Source organism: Canis lupus, chromosome 2, assembly GCF_003254725.2.
Source record: "Canis lupus dingo isolate Sandy chromosome 2, ASM325472v2, whole genome shotgun sequence".
NCBI lineage: Eukaryota > Metazoa > Chordata > Mammalia > Carnivora > Canidae > Canis > Canis lupus.
In genome coordinates, this window is record NC_064244.1 from 14,183,495 (window position 1) to 14,208,155 (window position 24,661).

The 24,661-nt window shown below is 44.3% G+C and overlaps 1 protein-coding gene across 22 annotated transcripts in view; it reads right to left on the reverse strand.

Annotated features, from left to right (window-relative positions):
• Window positions 1–474: 474 nt before the first annotated feature.
• Window positions 475–24,661, reverse strand: part of SVIL (supervillin) — a 230,942-nt gene continuing 206,755 nt past the window's right edge. For all 22 annotated transcript variants that reach the window (XM_035712993.2, XM_035712994.2, XM_049100238.1 and 19 more), the window contains 14 exons: window positions 24,053–24,200; window positions 23,787–23,932; window positions 21,917–22,092; window positions 19,242–19,386; window positions 18,607–18,883; window positions 13,825–13,976; window positions 11,186–11,291; window positions 10,348–10,555; window positions 8,605–8,738; window positions 6,463–6,618; window positions 4,778–4,921; window positions 3,652–3,776; window positions 1,576–1,731; window positions 475–1,476 (listed from right to left, as the gene is read on the reverse strand). In XM_035712993.2, coding sequence (XP_035568886.2) covers window positions 1,390–1,476; window positions 1,576–1,731; window positions 3,652–3,776; window positions 4,778–4,921; window positions 6,463–6,618; window positions 8,605–8,738; window positions 10,348–10,555; window positions 11,186–11,291; window positions 13,825–13,976; window positions 18,607–18,883; window positions 19,242–19,386; window positions 21,917–22,092; window positions 23,787–23,932; window positions 24,053–24,200 — 2,160 coding nt within the window. In that variant the 3' untranslated portion in view covers window positions 475–1,389. The remainder of the gene's footprint in view (window positions 1,477–1,575; window positions 1,732–3,651; window positions 3,777–4,777; window positions 4,922–6,462; window positions 6,619–8,604; window positions 8,739–10,347; window positions 10,556–11,185; window positions 11,292–13,824; window positions 13,977–18,606; window positions 18,884–19,241; window positions 19,387–21,916; window positions 22,093–23,786; window positions 23,933–24,052; window positions 24,201–24,661) is intronic.

Consider the following 24,661-nt stretch of genomic DNA (forward strand, 5'->3'; position numbering starts at 1 on the left):
GTTTAAAGCAAATGTTATCTGATGTGTTAAACTGAGACCAGAAAGGGGGTAGGTGGGTGGGAGGGAGGAAGAAACAACTCATAGCAGGTCTATAGAATTCATTCAAAACCACAGATGTGCGATTTAATGAATATGGGAGCCTGTGAGGAGTTTTCTCATTTTTTGATTTTCTAAATGCCTATATATTCAATATTCTTAAAAAGACATTGAGATCCTAAAAAGGAAATACAGAGAGTTTTAGTGTAAAAAGCTTGAGTGATGATTTGTAAAAATAGGTCTTCAATATGTCAACAATAGTAACCCAGAACTAATGTTATGGGTCCCATGTCTATTTAGTTATATGAGCCTACATAAAATCTTGTCCTAAATTAAGAGTTACAGCAGCTAATATTCAATGGCAAAACACTGATACTAGGTTAACATTTATAAAAATGTAAAAAACCCCACATTTTCCAGAAAGGAACATGCTTGGGATTCAATGTGAATCAATCATCGTGTTTATTCTTGAAGCTTTTATTTTGGAGCTCTGTACCGCAAAATGACAATGTTTCATGTTTACAACAGGTATTAGAAATTTGAGATTTTTTTTTAATTTCTACTAGTTTTGAGTAAAATTGGAGATAATGTTCCAAACCATCATCAAAAAATGCAGAGCAAACTTTTCTGTATATAAACTGTACATAAAAACAAGGCACTATACATTTTGGGGAGATATTAAGGTAGAAAGGTGGATTTGCACAGATTCTTCAGAGCCCATGCCAGGAAGTATAAATTCATTTGTTCATTTTAGCACCGGAAGCAGCACTCAGAACAAGTCATACCTAATGCTGAAGGAGACATTTCTGAACACGTGTGAAGATATGTATGGGTGCCAGAGCTAATTCTGTAGAAGCAATTCCATCTACCTTTGAATATTATTTTGACACAAAAGAAAAATCTTAAAAGTGAATGAATACATATTGCTTTGTTAAATACATATTTGATTTATATGTTGTTTATATAAATATATATATTTTAGAACCCACAAACTATCAAAATAACACTTTATAAAGAGAGTCGCTTCCAAAAAAGTAGGCAGCGCTGAGCTGGCACGGGAGGGCAGCGCAGGAGGTGCTGCGCAAGTGCACGCAGGGACGCCTTTATTAACATTACCTGCTGGATTATGGAAAGAGAGTTTCCAAAGGGTTCGCTTAAACATTTACAAAATACACAAATCCGGGACAAGCAGTAGAGCTAATAACTTCAGGTTTTGGAAAACTCTGATTAAAAAAATCTTTTTTTTGTTTTTTTTTTTTCAAAATACCAGTTCAAAAAAAAAAAAAACAACCCATTTCCCTGGTCCAATGGTATTGAAAGTGATGACAGAGGTGCCTCTAGCATCTCTCCCGCTCAGAACAGACCCTTTGCTTTCTTCAGGTTCACCTGCTTCCAGGCGGGCAGAGCATTGTATTCGTCTCTTGTCATGTCTAGTGCAAACTGCAAAATTCGGAGAGACATCAGCGGGTGAGTAAAAAGGACTTCCCATCCAAGCCAAGCATATTGCTTAAATGCTGTCCCACACGAGGGCATGCTTACCTCAAAGTCTTCATCGGTGAGATAAATCTCAAGCTTCAGAGGATCAACTCCCTCGGGTAGCGGCCTGGCTAGCAGATCAGCCAGGGGATAGATGGTTTTACAGAGCTTGGCTAAGACATCTTCCACAAGGGTGATCTGATTTGAAACTTCGGTATCCTAGGGAAGAGGAGAGAGCAGAGAGATTCGTGCCCTGCATCCGCACAAATGTTCTACTGCGCGCCTGCAAGTCCACGAGCCTGTCCGCCCTGTGCCCCTGCAGAGAGGCTCGCTCAGGAGCAAGCAGGCTCTGACATTGAAAGGAAGCGCCCAAAGCTCCATGGTTCTGACTTTTAGGTGTCTTCCTGCCCCACCAGATAAATCCTGCATTGGGGCTGTCTTGGACAAACGTTTAGGGAATATCACGAGTGAATTATGGCATAAGATTAATTTATTTGAACTCTAGACACTAGAAGCATTTGTTTAAAAGTATTTAAAAATAACCTTCAAAGGAATCACAGGCTCCCACGTCAGCCGCATTTCTTAATCCATAATAAAAAAGGTAAGAAAATGCAGCTAGAATATGCTGCTGAATCTAGATTTTTTTTTTTTAAACCACTCTGTGCAGGATATTGCAGGTAAATTATCTTCCTCTGTTAAACCTGGAATTCCAGCTTGGCTTCCCTCTTTCTGATTGGAGGGAAATGAGTAACACTATTGACAAATTCATCAATTGATGGCACACACTCGTGATCAAGGAGTGGGTTTGGGGGCAAGCTTGCACCTGAGACCTGGGACGAGCTACTTCAGGTTTCTGGGTCTCAGCTCCTTCCGTGGGGAAACAGGGATAAGGTGAAGATGTCCCTTAATAGATGGTTGTGAAAATAAAGGAGAAAATACAGTAAAAAGCCTGGAGCCATGCCTGGTGCACACAAGCACTCGGCGATTGTGTTATTACTACAAGGTGGTGTAGCAAGCCTGCAGGCCTGCTCACAATGATGCTGTGAGCCCACGGCTCCCCGAGGATCTATGGGGGGGATGCAGGGAAACAGAGGAATTCCGACCTTAATTCAGACTACAGGAAGCATGACCTTCTGCATAATCCTCACCGTGCACTGCATGTTTATGGTAAACAGACCCCTTATTGCTGCTCTCGGGCTCCTCCCTGTGTGGACACTGAGTCCGCTCAGTTCCAGAAGAGCTAAGACTCATCAGTGCTGCTTGCACTAAACATACATTTGCACTAAATGTCCGTTGTCAAGCAGCAATGAACTCTTTTTATTTAAAACTGTCCAGACCTCCCATTAAATACCCAAGTCTTCTCCCCTGAGCAGCAGCTCTCACATCAGTGAGAAAGCCAACATAGAACCTATTTCCTTACTAAAACAAAAATAACAAAAACAAAACAAAACAAACACCCCTTGGACTATTACTGCTAGCAATGTTAACAACTCATAACTGAAGAAATCCGATATAGCTGTAGTAGCTTTTCTTTCTGTGTGGTTGGAAATATAACGTTCTGGTTAATAATATATTTTAGTAAATAAAGGTTGTGATAAATGCTTCCTGTGTTAACACCAGCTGGTCTCATAAAAGACTATGAATGAGCTATTAACACTGCTTATCGGGAGTGACTCCCGATACATTCATTCACTTAGGTATTAAAGCAGGTTAATCCATCACAGGTTTATTATTTGTCTCCTCTAACACAAGGTTAATGGCTGAAACAAGAGGATTTTTGTTGTGTCTTACACAGACCTCGAGAAGCAATAGATTTTTAGCTAAATGATGAAGAGATGGCAGCTTTTATGTATGTATTGTCTTCAGAGTAATTAAGTTCACCGTTGCTTTTAAGTTTTTTTAACTTGAGCACCAGGTGTAGAAAATTAACCAAAACAGCTCAAATGATTTATTAACCACGATAGTTCAAATGATTTCTCCTCTTCCTGAGCTAATTCTATGTAGACTTGTTAACATGTTGTAAAAGAAACAAAGGTTTTCTCTCTTTGAAAATGCAGTTGGGTGCTTCTCCAAGGTAAAGTTAACCTGCAATTCGAGAGGCAGGGAGCTACCCTGCACGGGGAAAGACGGCGCGCTCACCATTTCTGTGATTTCAGCAATGTCCTCTCTGTGCTCCCAGCTGGGGAACATGTTGGTGAATGTCAAGGGCTCCAGACCAGCATGGATAAGGTAAGACTTGGGGGGCGGCCTCTTGATATTTTTTCCTGTAGGTACACGGAAGGCAATGTCAGTACACCCAGGGTTTGGGTCCGAAGACCTGGGCTTTCTCTGATTTCCCTTGGAATATTTTCTTCTTTCTTGGGATCTCCTATGGCTAAAATGCAAATTAGGAAGTAGTTCATAATAACACGTGGATGATGTTTATACAAAATGTCAATTTTATGCATATAATGATGCATAAAACTGCATGTAATTGACCTGACTCTGGAGGGGAGAAAGCCTCTCTCTGTGGCATCTGGGTAAGACATCTTCTTTCTCTTGTGCTCACTTGTAGAGAATGCCTCTGACTTCCTAATGCAGCGTTAGGTTCAATGACAGTTACACAGCTAATGACAGCATTTTATATGCCACTCTAACTTAAACATTGGTGGAAATTTATTACTTATTACTGACAAGCTTTTCAAGAGAGAATGGACTATATGGACTCAGTGAAACTAATCCACGAAACCTTAAAAATTAAGATAAGAAATTTATTACTGGCATCTTCACTTTATAAAAAATACTATAAATTCTAGGTGGACAGTATAGTAAAAAGCCATGAGTTATCTGTAGATCTTTCTTTCTTTAGCTATAACACTAAACATGATAATGAATGACAAAAAGATTGCCACTGGTCAGCCCACGTGGAGGAGCTTTCAGCTCTCAGACATGAAAGTGTGGTGCCATGCGTGGATGGAGGCCTATGTGTCCCAAACATATTAATCCTCAGTGCAAAAGGGTATCCAATCCAGGGTATCCTATAACATAGCCTTTGACTTTGAGGGTAGCAACTTAGATGGCCCAGTAATATAAAAGAGAACAATAAATTCTCATTCATGGGGATGGCCAAAAATGCACTAATCTCAAAATTAAGAAGCCTCAAAAAATTAAAAGTGGGGAAACACTGGGTTCATCACTGTCAGCCAGGCTTTACGGCAACACAGGAAGAGGAAGACTGGTCTGTGAGTCCGACGTGGGGGGCAAAGCTTGTGGCCATGCTGCTTACCTTTGCAGTACTGGAGCACGGTTTCCATGGCGCTCTTCCGGTCGGAGGCCCAGCGAATGCGGGCCGATCCAGTGATCTTGTTCTCTATGGGCCACCAGCCTTGCCAGAGGTATACCTCGTGGTGATTGTCAACAAGGAAAAGTGCTGTGAGGGCAAAAGGGCAGACCAGACAATCAGGGGCTCCTCCATGGATGCTTCTAGGTCACCCTTGCCCAAACCTAAGGGATGCCTTCCCTCCCTGCTGCTCTTGTCAGGGGGTCAGGATCCCCTTGGCAGGAATAAGGGGAGGGTATCAGCCCTTTGAGCATTCAATCAGAAAAGGCCTCCAGGCAGAGAGGGGTGGCATTTGTGACACCGGCCTCTCTCTTCCCCTCCTCTTGTCTCCCTCTGCCCCTCCTCAGCCACAGGCCTGCCAGATGCCCTTTTGGGAATCAGTAGCCCGCTGAGTGCAGGGGCAACACATGTGCCCCTTAAGGGGCTGTGAGCACCATTTATCCCCAAAGAACATATTCAAAACCGGAGAGTACATCTCCCTCACCCTACAAGTCACTGAGGTTCGTGGACCATGTGTGATTGCTTCTTGGTGACTAAGTTCATGGTTCTTTGTGAGAAAAACAGGCTTTGAGAAGTAGATGTGTTATACTTCTTCTTCCCCACTTTTTCTCATCAAACAGTCACCCTGATTCTTGCTCCATGTGGCAAAGGGGTTTCACATGTGCTAGGTGTGCTGGCCCTGAGTCCTTTCTAATATGCATTTCAGGATTCTGTGTACACCACACCCTGATATCACCAGGCTGATAACTCGTCCTGAGTGTTGGCAGGAAGAGGGTGGGCAGCCGCCTCTCTTAAGAAAGTTGCTGGTATTTCCCACAGTCTGACCAGGGCACCACTTGAGCTTTGAAGGTGCAGACCTGGGCGGCCAGGATACCATGACATTCCTGGCTGAAGGGAGAGGGCACAAGTGCTCAGACTCGACTGCAGGAGGGCCAGAGGGTCCATGCAGTCCAGCCTCTGGTGAATGAGACTGTCCCCACCAGAACAAGAGCACAGATGTTCTGCCTCAAGGTGGAGGTTGAGTGGAGATAGGGGGCCGTGGGATGGGAAGACGTAGGCGGGGGCCTCAGCCCTGCCTGCAGCCCTGGCACCACGGCAGACTCTGAACTTTGGTGGACTCAGCAGATGCTCCTACCCCTTCGCTCCCAGAACACTTGCTTTCCCAGGCTCCCTTGAAGCAGAGGTGGTCGTGAATGTAAGCAGAAGTTAGCTGGGGGCGTCTGGGAAAGTGTTGGTTTTACTGGATAGAAGGGAGAGACAGGCCCATCACTGCCCTCCTCCCAACCCTTCCTTTCTGTCTCGGGTGAAACATGATGGCTGGAGCAGGGGCAGCCAACTGCGGACTGTGAAGCAGCAAGACAGAGTGGAGGCTGGGAGAGATTCTGGGCCTGATGCAGATATGCTCAACCTTATTTTAACTGACATATCTGGGTGAGTTCAGTAACCAGGTCTCAGTTTCTCAGACTGTTAACATATGGTTCATGTCCTCTTCATTTTGGGGTAGGTGTGAGGATGAAATTAGGTAACATAAGGATGTTATTTGCCAGTGTGCTCGGCAAATAAAAGCTGTTTGCTAAATATGAAAGTAAAATAAAAAGGCTTTTTGGAAGGTGTATCTTGCGCAGCCATACCTGGCTGTGGCGCGCTGTAAAGATCTTCCTGCAGGAAAGGCATGGAGTTGACCACAGAGGGGTCTCGGGCGGGATATATGAACTCTGTGGCTAAGAAGTCACCGGAGGAACTGCTGAGGATGAATAGGCGAGGTGTGAAGTTAAAATTTCCAGGATCTTTGAAAGAAAAGAGAACAAAGCTGAAGATAAAATATACACCAGAGTATACATCCCAGGTGGATCCAAGAATTAACGTTAAGACATAAGATAATCCAAACATTAATGTGAAGATAGGTAAGAATCCTCTGAACTTGCAGAGGGGGAAGACCTTTCTAATCAGAATTATAAAAGAAGTAATGGAAGAAGGGATTTATGCATTGACAGTACAGAAATGAAAAATTTCATGGCAAAAAACCCCAAACAAAATGAAAAGGCAAGTGACAAAAGGAGAAATATGGAAACTTGTATCTTTAGTATATAAAGAAGTATGATAAAGATAAATAGCTCAATAAAAATAAAACATTCACCAAAGTAGAAACACAAATGATTTAAAAAATTAAAGTATTTAATAGTACTTCCAGTTTAAAACATTAAGTTAAAACAGTGCTTAGGTATTAGTTTGTCTCACTAATTTTGGCCAAGAGAAGAAGGAGAAGTGCCGAGTCTCTGTGCTGCTAAGTGCGCATTCTTGTATGTATACTGCTGCTGAGAATGGAACTCGGTGCCAATGTCCTGGGGCACCCTTGTTGATATGTACTCAAAATCTTTTCTATCTTCATCATAACAGTTCTGTAACTAGGAACTTAACTACAAGTAAACATAGATACTTATTTTAAATTTATTCACAGTTCTATTGTATAATGGGGAAAATTGGAAACAGCTCTCTAAAATAAAGTTAAAACAGAAGAGGTTAAGTAGAAAATGGCACACAGCATCTTCATTGGGATATCCTGCAGCCACAAACATCTAAATAAGAACTTGAGAAACTGTTCATAATAAAGGGAAAAATCAGGTTATAAAACTATATATATATATATATATATATATATATATATATATATATATATATATATACACACACACACACTGCTCTCCAAAATTTTCTTAAATACAGATATGTACGGATCACATACAGAAATGTTAATTCTGGTTACCTTTGAGAGAGATGATTGTAAGGGCCTTAGTTTCTTTTTTAGCCACTCTCTGCTTTTAAACATTTCCCATCAACATGCATTATTAAGAATAACTGTATAGAGGCACCTGGGTGGCTCAGTCAGCTAGACATCTGACTCTTGATTTCAGCTCAGGTCATGATCTAGGGTGGTGAGATATCCCTTGCTTGAGATTCTCCCTCTCTCTGCTCCTCCCTGCCACACCACCACCCTGTTGTGTGTGTGTGCACTTGCATGTGCACCCTCTCTCTCAAAAAAACCCAAAAAATATAAAAGTTAATGAAAATTGAGAAGCAGTATAATGGAGTGGTGGTTCTGAGTACTCCCCACTGTGGTTCAACGCTGGGCAAGCAGATGAACTTCCTCATGCCTCAGTTTCCTCATCCATAGAAACATGGCGGCGTTAGGCTATGAGTGCTGGGTTAATGTATATCCAGTGCTGAGGTGATGCCTGGCTCATCCTAAACTGCTTAGTACTTGTTAGCTCTTCTTACATTCAACTGTATTGAAGTTGATTTTGTGTATTTAAATGTAAAAGTGACCCCTTCTCTAATCTGAACTCCACTATGTCCCTGCACCCAGGACACTGGCCAGACTAAAGGGTCACAGTGTGTTACTACTCATCTGGTTTCCTGGACTTTTCTTCTTGCCTCTTTCTAAGTCATGATTACCTTCAAGGCTCTGTGTAAATGCCAGATCTTTCATGGAGCCATGTGTGATTTTCCTGGTGGAGCTAATCTTTTTTCTTTTTAACTTTCAACTTCCTTCATTTGGACCTCTTTTATGACATGCAAAAGTTTTATTTGGCATTATACTTGTCTTGCATATTATTTAGCATCCTTATTGGGTGGTAGGCCTGTGAGGACCTAGCCTAGGTGTATTCATTGGGTGCTGTACACAGTACATGCTCAGTAAATATGATGCTAATGTATTGACTACATTACTGAAAGGAAGCTACAGAATGTTCTGTTCCTATGGAATGTTCTGTTACCTTGAAGCATACAGTCGTACGCTTTTCTATCTCTCCTTCCTAAAGCATCCCAGAATCCCAGCGGCTCGGATCCTTCGTCACACTCGTGTATTGTCACTTTGCTGCTACTATGCAGTCCTGCTTCCAGGGGACATCTGCATGGAGAAAATCCAGTCAGTTTTTTTTTTTTACTAAGCCCTGGAAGTGTTGGCAGTACAAAATCATTCAAGACTAAATCTACAGATTAGCTCACCATCTCTCCTACTTTTTCACTAAATCAGTTCTTACTACTGAATGAAAACATGCTCTGTGGTTTTTGAGAATGTGTGTGGGGGGGAGGCAATGAGAAGGAGTGGCTTGGCCCTTTGAGAAGAATGTACAATTACATATAAGACAGAGTGAAAGTGATTTACATTTTTATATATAACATACACATTTATTATTCCTTGTCTTCTCCTGCTGGAACATTAGCTTCACGGGGACGGATACTTGGGTTTGTTCACTAGCTGAGTCCCTGGTCCCTAAATCTGAACTCGGAGCTGAGTACATGCTCAATTATACCTGCTGAGTGAATGAGTGAATGAGTTCATTGTTTTGTTTTTTCTCAGTGGTCCAAGGGGAAAAGCCAATGGACCAGAGATACCTGACTACCTCACTGAATGTCACTTATCACCCCTCCTTGCCTCCCGAGCACACAGAACAGTGTTTCGAGATGAGACGTTTTGCTCCTCCGCTGGCTGCCTGTTCAAAGGGCACTGGCCTGAGTGCTCCTCTCTGCCGCTGCCCACAGCGCAGCTCTGGGAGCAGCCCCAAGGGAAATCTGCCCACGCCACACTGCCCTGGTGCCCAGGGGAAGGATCTGACCAAATGGCACTTCAGTGGCATGTTGTGGCCCTGGAAACTCTTCACTCGTAATGTTCACAAGTCACCACTGTCTTTGCGGGTCTCAGGCTGTGGAAACGCTAGGCATGCCCTGAACACCTGGGCGATGTGGGGATCTTTCTGGCTGTCTGCACAGCTGGGTTGGCCCGGGCCACAGCCCCCTCTGGATGGGGACTGCACAGCACATCCTTCCCTTGCACACCTTCTCTTCTTGCTTCAGTTTTTCCTCTCCCCCTGGGGCCCTCACATAATGCCACAGCACAGGGGGCTTCCTCCGGGTGAATGCCGTCAGGGACCTGCCTGGACCAGTTTCTGGTGTGCTGTGCCCGAGAACCACCCCAGGCCATCCAACGACTCCCTGGCCAGTGGCTGCCTTGGGAGTGCAGAAATACAGCTGTCCTCGGCAAAAGGGGCGTGTTACAGCCAGGCACAGGTGCTGTCTCCCAAACTCCCCTTCAGCCAAATGCTTTCTGACTTCCCACTGCTCTGGCAGAACTAAAACTCTGAACCCCTAAAAGATATCTGAAATTTGCTCTCTTTAAATAACAAAGGACTCCAGGCTTTTAATTCAAAAGCTGAAATCTTACTACAAAGACACTAAAGCACTTGGGGTCATTTCCTTCACTCCTCACTCTGCCTTTTGTTGAGCCAAGTAAACCCTCTGAAAGGAGGGGAAGCCCTCCCATTGGAGGCTTCAAGAGAGACGTGTGTGACATCCACTTGCATGGTCAGAGGTGGCTGACAGCTTTCGTAACTACCCCTCGCTGAAGTCACTTTAAGTACCCTGGGGTGTCTACTGGCTTCTACTGGGTAGCTTTCCAGCCTCGGCCTACATGTCCCAGGGAAGCCCCTGCTGGAGGGGCCCTCACACACAACACTCACTGTTCTTTGATTTTATTTGCTGCAGTCCTTCCAACCTCCTTCGTGTGGGCTTGGGCTTTGCATCCGTGCCATAAGTAAATGAGGGCTTTGTTTATGTTGAGGACAACCATGGAAGTCCTGGACCTCAGGCTACTACAGTGACAGGCCACTTCCAGCAAATTTCCTTCCATGGGCACTTCTCCTCGGACACAGTACAGCCTCCACTCACCTGCAGGGGGCACCAGTGGCACAGAGTTAGGACGAGTGCTGTGTGGAGAGCTGCCCCTGCTGGGCACTCAGTCACCAGCCAATACCAGCGCCCTTGGGCCTGGGCCTGGGAGGCAGGATGGAGGGGAGGCTCAAGGGAGCAGCAACCAGCTTACTGCTGGCCCAGAAAGCACATCCTTTTGGAGTTAGAAGAAGGTTCATGATATAGGAAAACCATTTTTATAAAATCTATAAATACCAAGCAAATCATATAACAGGCATAATTTCAAGAGGCTCCGATGCTAAGCATTTCTTTTCTTTTTTGGATGCTGGCCAACAAAAATCTCATAATTTATAATAGACGACCCACTGAATTTTTTCCCTCTTAAAAACAGAGTCGCTGTGAGGATTCAGTTTAAAGTGAAGTAATCATCATCCAGCCTCCTGCATGCAAAGTTGTAGCCTGAAGTACATTGTACAGGCCTGGGAGGCTTGTGAGCTCCCCAGACAGCTGATTTGTAAGGCAAATGTTAGGAGCCTTTCAGGGGTAAAGGCACAGCTTTATAAAGGTAGACTTTCTTTAACCCCTCTTGTGCATAAAAATATCTAGCAGAAGGAAGAAAATCTGATTCCAAAAGTAAAAGTGACTTACTTTGTGCATTTTCTTCCTCCTCTTCCCGTCTCCCAGAGTGCACCACCATTCCCCCCTGGAAACACTGCAGAAAGCAGGGGGGCTCCTTTCCCTGCAGAACCTGGACCTTCCAATGTAAACACACCCAGATAAGTCACATGTACTGGTTTTTCAAAGTCTTAAATATAATACATGCCTATGGTAGAAAATCTGGAAAATATCAAGAAGTGCAAACAAAAGCCAGTGATAATACCATTATCTAAAGATAACCACTAATAAAATTCTAGGGCAGACCTTTCCTTTCAAAATATTTTTCAGATATGTGTTTCTCCCAAGCAAAACTAGGATTGTTATTTTATGTTACTGTATACCCTGATTTTTCTTCACTTGATATTTTTTGGGCACCAAAGACTCTTGAAACACGAGTTTTGATATTTTAATGGTATTTCATGATACAGATGTAACCTGACTGATTTAAATGCATTTTAAACAAAGTCTGCCTCTCAGCACTGATCACTTTGTAATTCTGGGGGAAAGAACTGTCTCTTTGGCAACAATTCCCACAGTCCACTCATGGAGCCATGTGCCTGCCAGCCACGGCCTCGCCCTCATCTGTGAACCACTGTGTTCCATCAAGTGTTAGCGGCTCATAAAACTGTTAGGGTTGACTCCACTCATTCTCACTTTGGCTAGACATTTTCCTTTAACGAGGAAATTGTTTATTGAGCCTGGCAGTCAGGGCATTTCCCAGCAAGTGTTAACTTACCAATCTCAGAGCCCATTCTGCATAATTAAGTACCATTTTGTGGCAGTGTTTTATAGGTTTGAAGTGTTTTTTACATCCCTTGGCTTGACAAAAAATGCAATGCTCAAACCAGAGAGATTAAGACTCAAAATTCTCATGGTGATTTTGAAGGTATGATTCAAACCTGGCCTTTACGATAATTAAAAATGCAGTTGAAATTACCCACTATTAAGACTAAATTAAAATGCAGTGGTCAAAAAAAAAAAAAAAAAAAAGCGGGGGGTGAGAGGGCAGCCCGGGTGGCTCAGCGATTTAGCGCCGCCTTCAGTCCAGGGCGGGATCCTGAAGACCCGGGATCTAGTCCCACATGGGGCTCCCTGCATGGAGCCTGCTTCTCCCTCTGCCTGGGTCTCTGCCTCTCTCTCTCCTGTGTTTCTCATGAATAAAAAATAATAAAATAAAAAATAAAATAAAATAAAATAAAATAAATAAAATAAAATAAAATAAAATAAAAAATAAAATAAAATAAAATAAAATGCAGTGGTCACTAGCAGTTACTTACAATTGTTATATAGTCCACTGTAGAAAATATATGTTAAGTATTTTTTAGGGAAGAGGAGCGGTTCTTAGGAATCTAGAAGGCTGAGTGTTGATCTGTTTTGGAGAAAATGTCTCTGTTCTCTTTCCTCAGGCTATTGTTAACTACTCATCCATGATAGTAAAGATATCTGCACATGGTATCATGTTCTCCCAAAATGCCAAAGTCAATTTTAATTACTAAAGTCTGGGACCGTAGGCAAAGATCATCTGCACATCAAAAAGAACTGTTTACAAAGTCTTGGCATGGGGCATTATACAGACCCTGAGGTTATAGCGTTGTGGGAGACAAGCTCACACTGCCTCTTTCATGCTTGTGGGGAAAGACAGATAATAAATAAGTAAACACGGTGTATTCAAAATGTAAACAAAAATGACAAATTGATTATGTAGTTTTAAGTAGTAGTAATAATAGTAAGTGCTATAAAACAAAGCATAGTAATGGGAAGGGATTTGGGTAGAATACATGACATTCAAACAGCTAAATCATATGAGGTTGAAAGCTACTTATGGATGCAGAAGATATCCAGATGTGAAAATTGTGCAAAGGCCCTGGGGTAGGTGGAAAGAGATCTGAGGAATGGCAAAAAGGTTAGGGAAGCCCCGGTCCCGGTGCAAGACCAGAGGGAGGTAGGAGAGGTGTCCAGGGCCAGCCACAAAGGCGCTGACAGACCACGAGCAGATGGCTTTGACTGCAGTCCAGGGAATGACATGATCTAATGTGATCCAGAAAAATCAGTCAGGCTGGTGTGAGGGATGCAGAAGATGGGAATACTAATTTTTATGTTGATCTCTGATATCTCCTTCGGATAGGTTTGTGTAAGTGAAAAAAATGATCAGAATTTATGAGAATTTTAAGATTCTTGAACCAAACTCAAGATGTTCAAGGATGGTGGTTTCAAGCTACATTTCCTGATGGAAGCATCCTGCTAAATCCTTACCCGCCCAGGATCTGTGCTTTATAAAATCTCTACCAGCTTTAGAAGTGGAAAACAGCATCTCTTTGTTTTATTTATAGTTCCTTAAGTATTAAGTGGAAACTTAAAAAAAAGAAAAAGAAAAAAAATCCAAACCAAACCACTCACTGGCACTTTGCACTTGTTTTGGGGATTTACTATTTGCACATACAACATCTCGCTAAGAGCACATGACTCTTGGCCAGGCGGTGGGGAGCAGAGAGCCTGGGATCTGGAGCAGCTGGCTAGGACTCAAAGGCACTTGGGCGCTGCTGTCTCCGCAGGGCACCAGCCACACCACTGTGGTTCCCCAAGAAGGCCAATCCTGGCATCCCCGGAGGCGGCCACTTTCCAGGACTTACCTGGGCACCCCTCTCCTCATCCAGCTCCACTGTCATCAGAGCTGATGTGCCCTTCTCACTCACGGTCGACTGCCGGCCTTGCCAAAAGAAGTAGACACACTTCTCCTTGCCAGCTACCCGTACTGGGTGCTCTCCCTTTTGTCGACTTCCCACTGCAAACAACACAGAACCCAAGGATAAATGGCTGATAGGCCAAAAGAAGAGCAAATATATGGCTTTCTTCTCCAGGCTCTGTGAGGACAGTGAAGAAACAGCTTTTTGGGCAGGGGGCTAAGGAGAAAAACCATCCTTCTTCCAGTTAACTGACCCTGAGCCTCCAAATGGGAGAAAAAATGATCTAGTCTTCTCAATGCCCTGGGAGAAACACCTGTCATCCACAGGCAGGAAGCAGATCACTCCAAGTGTGTGACAGAGAAAAATGGTGGCTGCCAAGGCAGGACCCACGCTCCCCAAGACACAAATACATTTTCCATATTACACCATCCTTTTGGCAAAGGATTAGCTGGTAGAGAAGAGATACTGAAAACAACAGCTGGGCCAGCTTTAAGCACAAAGGGAAAAATTTAGTCTGTGAAAACGATTCTAGTAAAAAAACGCTCTGAAGTTTCCAAATTCTGTCAGAAATGGGAGAGATATATTGCTGACATATCACTTTCATAAACTAATCTGGGATTTTAATAATATCTGTCCCCAGGACTGCAGCCAGGATGAAGTGCTGGTTGTCCTTACTGTCTGGCACCTCCTAGGCTCTCGGTAAACATGAGCAGCCCATAGGACACGCATCTCACCAAAGAGCTGGCACAGAAAGTTAGCTGGTCAAGTGGCCACTTTAAAAAGGCGATATCTCACACCTCGCCTCACCGCTTCTAGATATATGCCGCATTCCAGACTCTTCTTGCTCGTTCATTCAACAGATACTCACTGAGCACTTGCAGTATGCCTGGGACTCTTCAGGACACCTGATAAGCAAGACAGACAGCTGCCCTGCTTTCATTCTAGCAAACAGATGAGCGAGATGGTTTCAGATAGTCCTAAGTGCTCTGAGGAAGACAGACAGGGGGACGCAACATAGGGGCAGGGTGAATGTTGATGGGATCCCCTGTTGAGGGAAGGCCTCTCTGAGGTGGTGACCAGTGACAAGATAACAAGGACCTGCAGGCAGACCCTTCTGGAATGAATGAGATAAGAAGACTAAGCTGTTACCTCCAATGCCTGCCCGGGTGGTCCCAGAAAGTGGTGGTCAACCATGGAAGAAAATAGGCAATTATAATTCTCATGCTTGTTGAAAATTAAAGATGATAACTGGATTCTCTGGTTCTATATTAGCTCAATTTTTCTCAGCTCCAGTCCCATTTACAATATCACAACTGTCTTGAGGTTTGAAGGTAAGAAGAAAGTTCATTTATTTTAAGTTCTTAAGAGGCCAGGGCCCTGTTTATTTTACTTTTTTGCCCTTTAGCAAAGCACTCCATGAACAGTTTTCATAATTGATAATAATAACTCTTACAGCACTTGCCAAAGTACGACCTTTAGTGCCATCTCCTGTGGACATGAACTGGTCAAGTTCGTGTATTTTGAAGTGGACAGAATGAAAGAGGAACCACTGATGAATAGGTTATGCATATTCACCATTAGTTTGGAAGCCACTCTTTTGAAATTTCTGCCAATTTAGATAGGAACAAAACCTTGTCTTCGATTAGCAAATCCCATTCTTCACAGTAGTGAAAATCAGTATGTCAGCTGGGGAAAGAGATGCTTAAAATAGGTCATAGAAGTTGATACGTATCTTGGAATTTGTCAGCACTTAGATACACTAAATATATCCAAATTTCAATAATAAACAGTGTTTTATCACCTAACATCCTAATGTGGACTTCAGTATCTGTATCTATCTGTATCTAAAACAGAATTATTTTGGGGCACTTGGGTGGCTCAGTGGTTGAGCGTCTACCTTTGGTTCAGGACGTGATCCTGGATCCCAGGATTGAGTCCTGCATTGGGCTGCCTGCATGAAGCCTGCTTCTCTCTCTGCCCATGTATCTGCCTCTCTCTCTGTGTCTCTCATGAATAAATAAATCTTTTAAAAAATAAAATAGAATTATTTTCTTAAAATATTTCATAATAGTTTTCAGTATTTTTCCTTGTAATTTTCTTCAGTATACCTAAGTTGAATCCTACACACAACTTTTTCTTAGTTCATTAATTTTTAATTTTAGCAAAATAAAGATTAAGCTTTCATTGGTAAGAAATTACAGACTGTAACCTTTATAGCCTTGATCAGATGGCTAATTTAAAGTGCTGATCCATCGTACCTCAAAATACTTTCCAGAGTATGTCTGTGACCAGTAGTTGTGTTTAGGAGTAACAAAGGACTGCGGTATGAGGAACTGCTCATGGTCAAGTGGTCTTACAGCTGAATCCCATTTACTGCCTGCCTGCTCATGGCAATGAGACCTGTATCATGCTCCGGAGCTGCCTGGCCTGGTGTCACTGGGTCCCTTGCACACCTTGTCCTTACTAGCGAGGGCATGCGCATGCGCATGCCCTGCTGCCCCGGACACGGTTACTGGGGCAGGATCCAACCCACCCCACCGAGGTCTCGGGTCTCCCTTCCCTGGAGCGCATGGTTCACTTCCCAAGGAGTTTTTCTGTGTGCCTGTGTGGGCTGGTGGGGGTCCGCCAGAAGGATGACGGGACTGTCTCTACAGCCGCTGGTTTCTGTAGACCTGGTCCCAGAAGAGCTTCCCGAGCTCCGGGTTCAGTCCCATTTGCGAGGACGGCCCTTGTGGGGTATGAGTGTGAAGGAGCTGGACTGCGGTCACTGCAGGGGCCCTGTTAATGCCACTGGGCTGTGCTTCTCTGCCCCCAGGGGGACCATCTGGAATCTGAGAGCTCCCTGCTCTAACTTAATGCTCTGCAGCTGGACTTCTTCAGAATTGTAACTTAGCTCGTAAAGATGCTGCTGGATCTGGCTGTGAGATGTGCATTGTGTTTACTGGGAAGAAATACAAGAAGTATTTATGCCAAATCATTATTTCCTAGAGGCCTCCGAGAGAATAGTCTATGAAGGCCTCAGAAATCTTAGATTTATTTCATTTCAATATTGTTCTATGTTCTATTTATTAATTAATTTTTTTTTTGTTTTTTTTTTTTTTACTTCTTATAACTAACAGGTAAGGAAATGACTGAATTTCTCATGAGAGTGACTTGTTATTACTTTGGGTAGATTCATGCTATCACATCTTCAAGTTAAATACAGTAATTTTGCTTTTGTTGCTCAGGACATCCGTGATGATTATTTCCTGTACCTTGTGAGCACGTGTCAGGCCCTGTGCTAAACCTGATCCATACCAGATTATAAGAGTCTGTGGGCTGCATATCATGTGTTTTCTAGGTGAGAAAACTGAGGCCCAGATAGGCTGTCACTTTACCCACCTTGCATAGCTGCTATGTAGGGCCTGAGAGAAGATGCCGACCCCAGCATTCCCATTCATATGACCCCGGCCATATGAATGGGAAAGGGGCTTGCAGTATCCTAATCCACTACTAGCTCTGCAACTTCAGGCAGGTGACTTAATCATGTGTCCTGTTCCTCACCGAGAAATCAGCATAATGACCGAGTACATCCCATGGACCCACAGGGAAGCACTCAACTAGCGTGAGCAGCAAAGCTGCCAATGCTGTGCCTCGTGGGCTTAGTGGACCGACAGCTCTGGGCACAGCCTTCTGTCCTGCTGGGCAAAGCCCATCTACCAGCTGCCTAGGGAACAGTTTGCTGGGCTCCCCCACTGCCAGCAGAGCCAACCTCAGGGAATCCGGCTCTCCTCCCATGGCATGACACGGTTGCTTCTCCCCACACTTGCCTTATTGTCATTTACACTAAATGCTTCTTGCAGGCAGGGTCTGATGTATTTACTCACTCCCTAACATAAGCGTCTTACACACAGAGACAGAATAGGTGCTCAGTAAATGCTGCCAGCTGATTAACAGACTTTAGGCCAATTAGGCAAGAAAGCAAATGGTTTTACATCTGTGGGCATCCAATCAGCACATGACAGCCTCCACCCTGTGGCCCCAGAGCAGCCACCGCAAAGAGATTCTCAGGAGCTGACAAATCACAAAGCTGTGACAAACTCTGTCCTAAGTGGTGGGGCTGAGGGACACTGCAGAGAACTGGCTACTTCTTGGCAAGGAAAAAGGATTCTCTCTCCAAAGTTCACTGGCTTTCCTCCCTCCCTGCCTCTAGTGCACAGCACACAACTGAGTGTTTCGCTTGAGTATTTCACTGACAGGAGCCATGAGCAGTTTGATTATATATTTATTCAATCAAATCCACAAAGTGTGTTAGTGTTCCCAGCCTCAGAGGAAATAGCTTCTTTTGTTTTTAATAAATCCTTTGTGCGTTACTACTACACCATTTGGTTTCAGTTTGAAGTCAAGCAGATATGCTTTACTTAAGACTTTAAGCAGCAGACAGCCACATGGTAAATATCATTTGGAGGCAAATCATCACTTTCCTAGAAAACCTCTGGGAATGGGGCAGGAGAGGGAGTGGGGGGAGCAGAGAAACCTTACTGTACACGTTTCATTTCTATAAGGGAACATGACCTTTGTTAGCAATGCTAGGCTGTCAGGATCTATCCTTAACATTTTCTAAGTGGTTCTCAAAGCGAAAGATCAGATTGGCGCACAGGGAATGGGTCCTAAGAAGCACTACATTCCCAGCCCCAGAGCTGGGGTTATGCCCTCTTGGTCGGAAGAAAACGGTAAGTGCTCACTAACCTGCGGTGCTCACCATGTACTTCCACTTGACCACATAGGCGTCTCCCTCGTGGAACTGCCCGATGCTCTGTTTGGGTAGCCTGCTGTAGTCAAATTCTAGGATGTGCCACACATCCACAGACACACTGGCGATCTCAAACTGCCTCCTGTCATCCCCATCCACCAAGCCGTAGCCACGACCAACATTCACCCCATCCAGCACAGTGCCGGTTGTGGCCTGGGGTGCCGGCACCATCCGTGTCACGTCATATGCCTTGGCTTCTGCCCTGGGATCTTCCTACAAGGTAATATAAAAATGGTTCAGTGTGGCCCATTTCTACAGCCATTTCTTGTCACACTTGCTGGGGTTTCACTGTTAATGGGACAGCATAAAAGTAAGGATTTTCAGCTCTGTCTCAGCATTTAACCATGTTCTGGGGAAAGACTATGGGCCCTGAACACCCAGCCCACTACAGTGAATCAGACACCTATAAACCTACGACACAGGCAGAGCCACTTTTCATCCAGGAGGTGGAACGCGGTTGGAACCCATGTGCTGGGTCCCAGTAAACACTGGGAAGGCTTTTAGTTTCTAGGCCTATTTTGTTGGGACCTAAACCAAGGCCTGACATTTAAGACTTGATTACCAAAAGTACCTTTTGCTGGGTGAGTTCGCCGGCACTCTTCTCATTAGGCCTCTTCAGTTCCGTCCAATCCAGAAATTTCTCCTTGAACAAAATCGTCTCATTGTGTTCTGTAAGTCTCCCGAAAATTGCCCAATCCGGTCGCCCTTGTCCTTTTCTGCAAGGGTGGGTGGGTGGAGGGAGCAGATGGGGAAAGAACCGAGATTAAGCCACGTGAAAACAAAGGAAAGGAATGGAAAACAGACCCACGTGGCTACTGAAAACAACCCAGAAGACATTAGTGGTACAGAAAATGAATGGTTCCTTTTGTCAGATAAGTGACATTTTGGTATTTCAGCCTGAAGCCCTCCAAGGCTGTGTATGCAGGGAGCTGATGCGCCCGAGGCAATGTGAATCCCGTTAGGACTGGACTTTGCTTTAATTCTAGCAAATTCTTGCATTTGGGATTGGCTGGGCGCGGCGCACGGGACGGGAAGCTGGGCGAGGGCAGGAGCCACACGCACATCTTCGCCGCCGGCTTCACGTGCTCAGCCCCCTGCCGGCGTGCACCACGCCGAGGTCCCATGATGGGCAGATGGGAGCCAGCAGAGCTCACCCCGAATTCCCGATGAGCTCTGTTGCAGCGAAGCCCTCCAGGTCCATGCACAGGTGAAGACCTCTGTTACTAAAATGGGCATACTTCGTCCACTGATCATAAAGAGAGTTTCTGCATGTGCATTTCTAGGCCCCCAGACACGACGGCGGGCAGGGGCAGCACGGCCCGACCGGAGGCCTGGTCCCGCCTCAGGATCTCAGAACTTAGAACCGCTCGGCCCACAGGTAATTCCGGAAAACACCGAGTTGGGGAAACAGTGGCTGCAGAGGGCTCATGCGGGTACCGCTCCTCCTTCCAAACCAATCCTGCGTCGTGGACGGACAGCGGAAGGCGCGCGCTCCACGGTGAGACTGACGGGCCGTGCTTCCGGGCCTGCGGCGACCTCCGCTCCACCACTTCCTGCGTCGTCACGACCACTTCCTGTGTCGTCGCGACGCTGGTTCTGACGTCACGGCCATGGCCCAGCAGAGAGGCTGCCCGCTGCTAGGGAGACTGCCGGGGTGGCGCGCGAATACACACACTTGCGCCTCGTACTCGGGTAGGCCTCGGGAGCCGACTATCAGCAGCCGTGGAGCATTCAGGACTCCTTTGCCAGGCTCTGGTCTTTCACGGCAAATGTCTGCATGATTGGTTCTTTATTATAAATTCTCCCCTGCAGACGTGCTCGGATGCCTATAGGAAGAGCACTTGATCTCCGCTTTCGACACCGATCTTTTACGTTGGGAGTCGAGCAAGCGCGAGAGGCAGCGGGTGGCAGGGTGAGGGTGAAGCTAAGAGCGGGAGCTGGAGGGTGAACCTATTCCATGTTTGAACTGGGCTAGGTCCGGAGACCTCAGAGTTCCGGCCTCCTCATCTGGAAGGAAGGGCAGGGCGCTTCATCTTGGCTGCACTTAAAACCCCTAACAGACTCTTAAGACATAATGACACAATGGCCCCACCCCACACGAATTGAGAACACATCACTCGGGCTGGCGCAGGGGCCCGGCCTGGCACATGCATTTTTTTTTTAAAGCTCCTCAGGTGATTGTGATCTGGGATGTTGAGAAGCAGTGGGTTGGGGGCTCATTCATTTACTCCCAGATTTGTGATTATGTCACTGCTACATATGTTATCCATCATATGGATTTTATGCTTTGGCACTAGTTTTTCTTTTATTACATCAAATAAAATGCTCTTTTCAGCCTTAACTTCATTCCTTAAAATACTAAGGCTACAGGACCAATTTTATCTTAAATGTCCAATTCTTTAAAATGTTTCCCCACATTGACATAACTTATGATTGTTTTCATAATAATAAAATCAATAATTTGATTTTAAAACAAAACTAGATAAGAAAGTTGAAATTTGTAAAACATTAAAGCCCAGTTGCATGATATTCAACGTTCTGTGCCATTTGGTGGCACATCCATTTCTAATCTATTGTATGACACACATAATAGCACTTTTTTCCCCTGGTAGTTAAGAAAAACAACAACAATGTAAGAATTACTTTCCTTCTGATCATATTTCTTAGAGTTTGTGCATATTCTGATTTGCCAAAAAAAAAAAAAAAAAGTCCAGTGCACTGTAGGAAACATTAAAATTACATCATTATTTCAGTACAGTATCCTCTCTCTCACAACCTGTCCCTCAAAAGGCAGAGACATCATCTACTGCCGAATAAATGGTAAGTCCTGGAATTCAAGAGCTACACTAAGAAGGCATGAAATTACAAGGAGATATGTTGCTTTTGCACCTTCAGATCAATGGCGGAATTCCAGGTCCTGGGAAGCTTTTCAGATCAGCGTGTAATCTGCTTCAGCAATTGCTACTCATCTGCCAGGACAGCACCTGGAATGCCGCAGGTGGGAATAATTTGTGCACCTCATGAAATGAGATTGGACACAGGGTCCAGAAGACTACAGCATCTATATTTCTGCATCAGTTAGGCAAAAGCTAAAGAAATGTTCTTTCTGAGAATATTCAGGGCACTGCCTGCAATCACTTATGAAAAGGAAACCCCACAGAGTGACAGTAGGTGAGCGTGGTGGGAACTCAGGCCCACTGACAGCATCCGCTCACTCTTCTATACCATTGGTAGGTGACGGAATACCTGGGAATAAGCGGATTGCATTCTCCAGGATCCAACGGGTTGATGTCACAGTTCTCGTAGTCAAAGGTTCCGTTCCATAAGTGCTTTGCCAGTTGAAAAGCTATTTTCCGTTGCGCTAATGTGACTTCTTTTCCATGCCACACGTACACTTCACTACCAAAATCAAACACCAGTACCTGGGAAGATCACAGAGAAGAACAGGTTAACTTCAAAGTCATGCTCGGGTTGAATCAGGGTCTGTACTGACAGTGAGTCAAACTGTAATGGAGCAATCTATACAAACACGAAAGGACCGCAGGGTGTGACCAGTGGGTGCCACCCTGCCATGCTACCTCTGCCATGTGGGTGTGATTTCTGTCTTGTCCTACACTTTCAAACTCCGCAGCACTTCTAATTCACAAAAGAGTTATTTAACTGTGTCTTCCTATCTTTCCTTCTTCCCTGTCTCCCTCCCTTCCTTCCTTCCTTCCTTCCTTCCTTCCTTCCTTCCTTCCTTCCTTCCTCCCTCCCTCCCTCCCTCCCTCCCTCCCTCCCTCCCTTCCCTCCCTCCCTCCCTTCCTCTCTCCCTCCCTCCCTTCCTTCCCTCCCTCCCTCCCTCCCTTCCTCTCTCCCTCCGCATATAGAGGCCACGTCTTAAAGGCCAGGCACTGAGGACCAGTGAAGTGGTCTCCCCTCTATATAGTTTCAGGATCCCCCAAAGCAGACAACCATACCATACTTATATTTATAGGACTTTACTAAGTGTTTGCCAAATGAATATGTGAATATAATGCTATTTCTTATTTCCATGCCTATGGCTTATTCTTTCTTCCTAGAATAATTTCTTCATGTCCAGCAATCCAAATCCTATTCAACTCCTAACTAGGCTCAATTGCACCTTCTGTTTAAAATTACTAATTATTTCTTTTCTGTGATTTTGTTTTCCATTTAAATGCCCATGCGTGTCATACAATCCATCTAGCTTTGGATTGCATTCTTTCTAATATTCTTCCATTCAATGAAATTTAAGGTTCTTTTGTGTCTTCTCCTTTTTTTTTTTTGCAACTTTCACAATACAGAATGGTAATGACAATGTATGTATTTTTTTTTAAAGATTTTATTTATTTATTCATGAGAGACATAGAGAGAGAGACAGAGAGAGAGGCAGAGACACAGGCAGAGGGAGAAGCAGGCTCCATGCAGGGAGCCCGATGTGGGACTCGATCCCAGGTCTCCAGGATCACACCCTGGGCTGAAGGTGGCGCTAAACTGCTGAGCCACTGGGGATGCCCAATGTATGTTTTAGTAAATATTTACCCATGGGGAGGAAAAAGCTAGTATATTACCTGTCAAACCCAGATTTTATATGTAAAAAAATATATATATGCATCTATTTTTCCTGAAACTTAAGGACTGAAAAAAATTTTATTTAATGTTTATGGAAAATCAAGAGATAGGGCTAAGGAGTATTTACATTTCATTCCCTGGTTATTTTGAGATATGATTGACACCTAGTACTGAATAAGTTTAAGGCATAATGACTTGATTTACAGGTATCACAAAACGATTACCACAATTTAGTTGACATCCATCACCTCATACAGATACAAAAAGAAAAAAAATACGAAAGAAAATAAAAAAAAATTTACATTTTGCCTAAGATAGAAAAGCCTTCAATGACCCATGCCTCCTCTGAACAATATTCTGAAGTCTATATTCGTATTTAAGATGGAGTGATGGTTTGAAATCACAAGTTAATACCCTTTAAAAATATGTCACTGTTCAACAACAGGCACAACCACTAGCCAGTGTTTCTCCAGCACTTCCGATCTATTTTATCAGGCCCTGTGCAAAGTGCTTTCCTGGGGAGGGTGGCACCCACACACTGTACCTCTTTTGACTGCAGAAGGGAGCACTTGGGAATCTTTCCCCAGTAGTCGTCCTCAGGGACCAGTTTGTCATCCATCAGACGGTAAATGCAGTTTGTTTCAATTATGGCTGTTTCATAAAGTTCATCTTCTTTTGGGTCTCCGGCAGCTTTGGAAATGAGAACAACAACACAGTATGACATTTTACACTGAAAAGTGGCTGGTTTAGAAGAATGAGGTAGGAGCTAAGAAAAGTCTCATGATTCTCTGAAATACAGTAAACTCTTACACTGGTAACTGGTTTGGCCACCCAGAAGCTTCCAGAAGTCTTTGGCCGCATGAGTGTGTGTATTAATTCCTTCTTCGATAGTTTGGACATATGTAGCTCTACAACCAAGTTCCCTCTTTGTCTGAATTAAACTTGCAAGTTCCGAGGCCTGGAAAAAAGGAGGAGCACAATTACCTGGGTAGACAAGCCTGTGGTGAGGTGGTGTGGCATGTACTGAAATCAGAAGCAAGATATGGTGTGTATGCCAGGAAGACCATGTGACCACAGGGGCTGCAGGCAACCGGTTACTGGGTATTTTCAGCAAGGTCAAGAGAATGGAACAAAAGGACCAGGGGTACATTTCTCTAGAGCAACAGTTATTTTCAAATTCAGTAGATCACTCATGAAGTTTTTTTTAAAAATACCCATTTGCTGGGCTTTTCCCATGAGATTTTCCATCAATAAGTCTGTAGCAGTTTTTAAAAAGATTTTATTTATTTATTTATGAGAGAGAGAGAGAGAGAGAGAGGCAGAGACACAGGCAGAGGGAGAAACAGGCTCCTGGCAGGGAGCCTGATGCGGGACTCGATCCCGGGTCTCTAGGATCAGGCCCCGGGCTGAAGGCGGCCC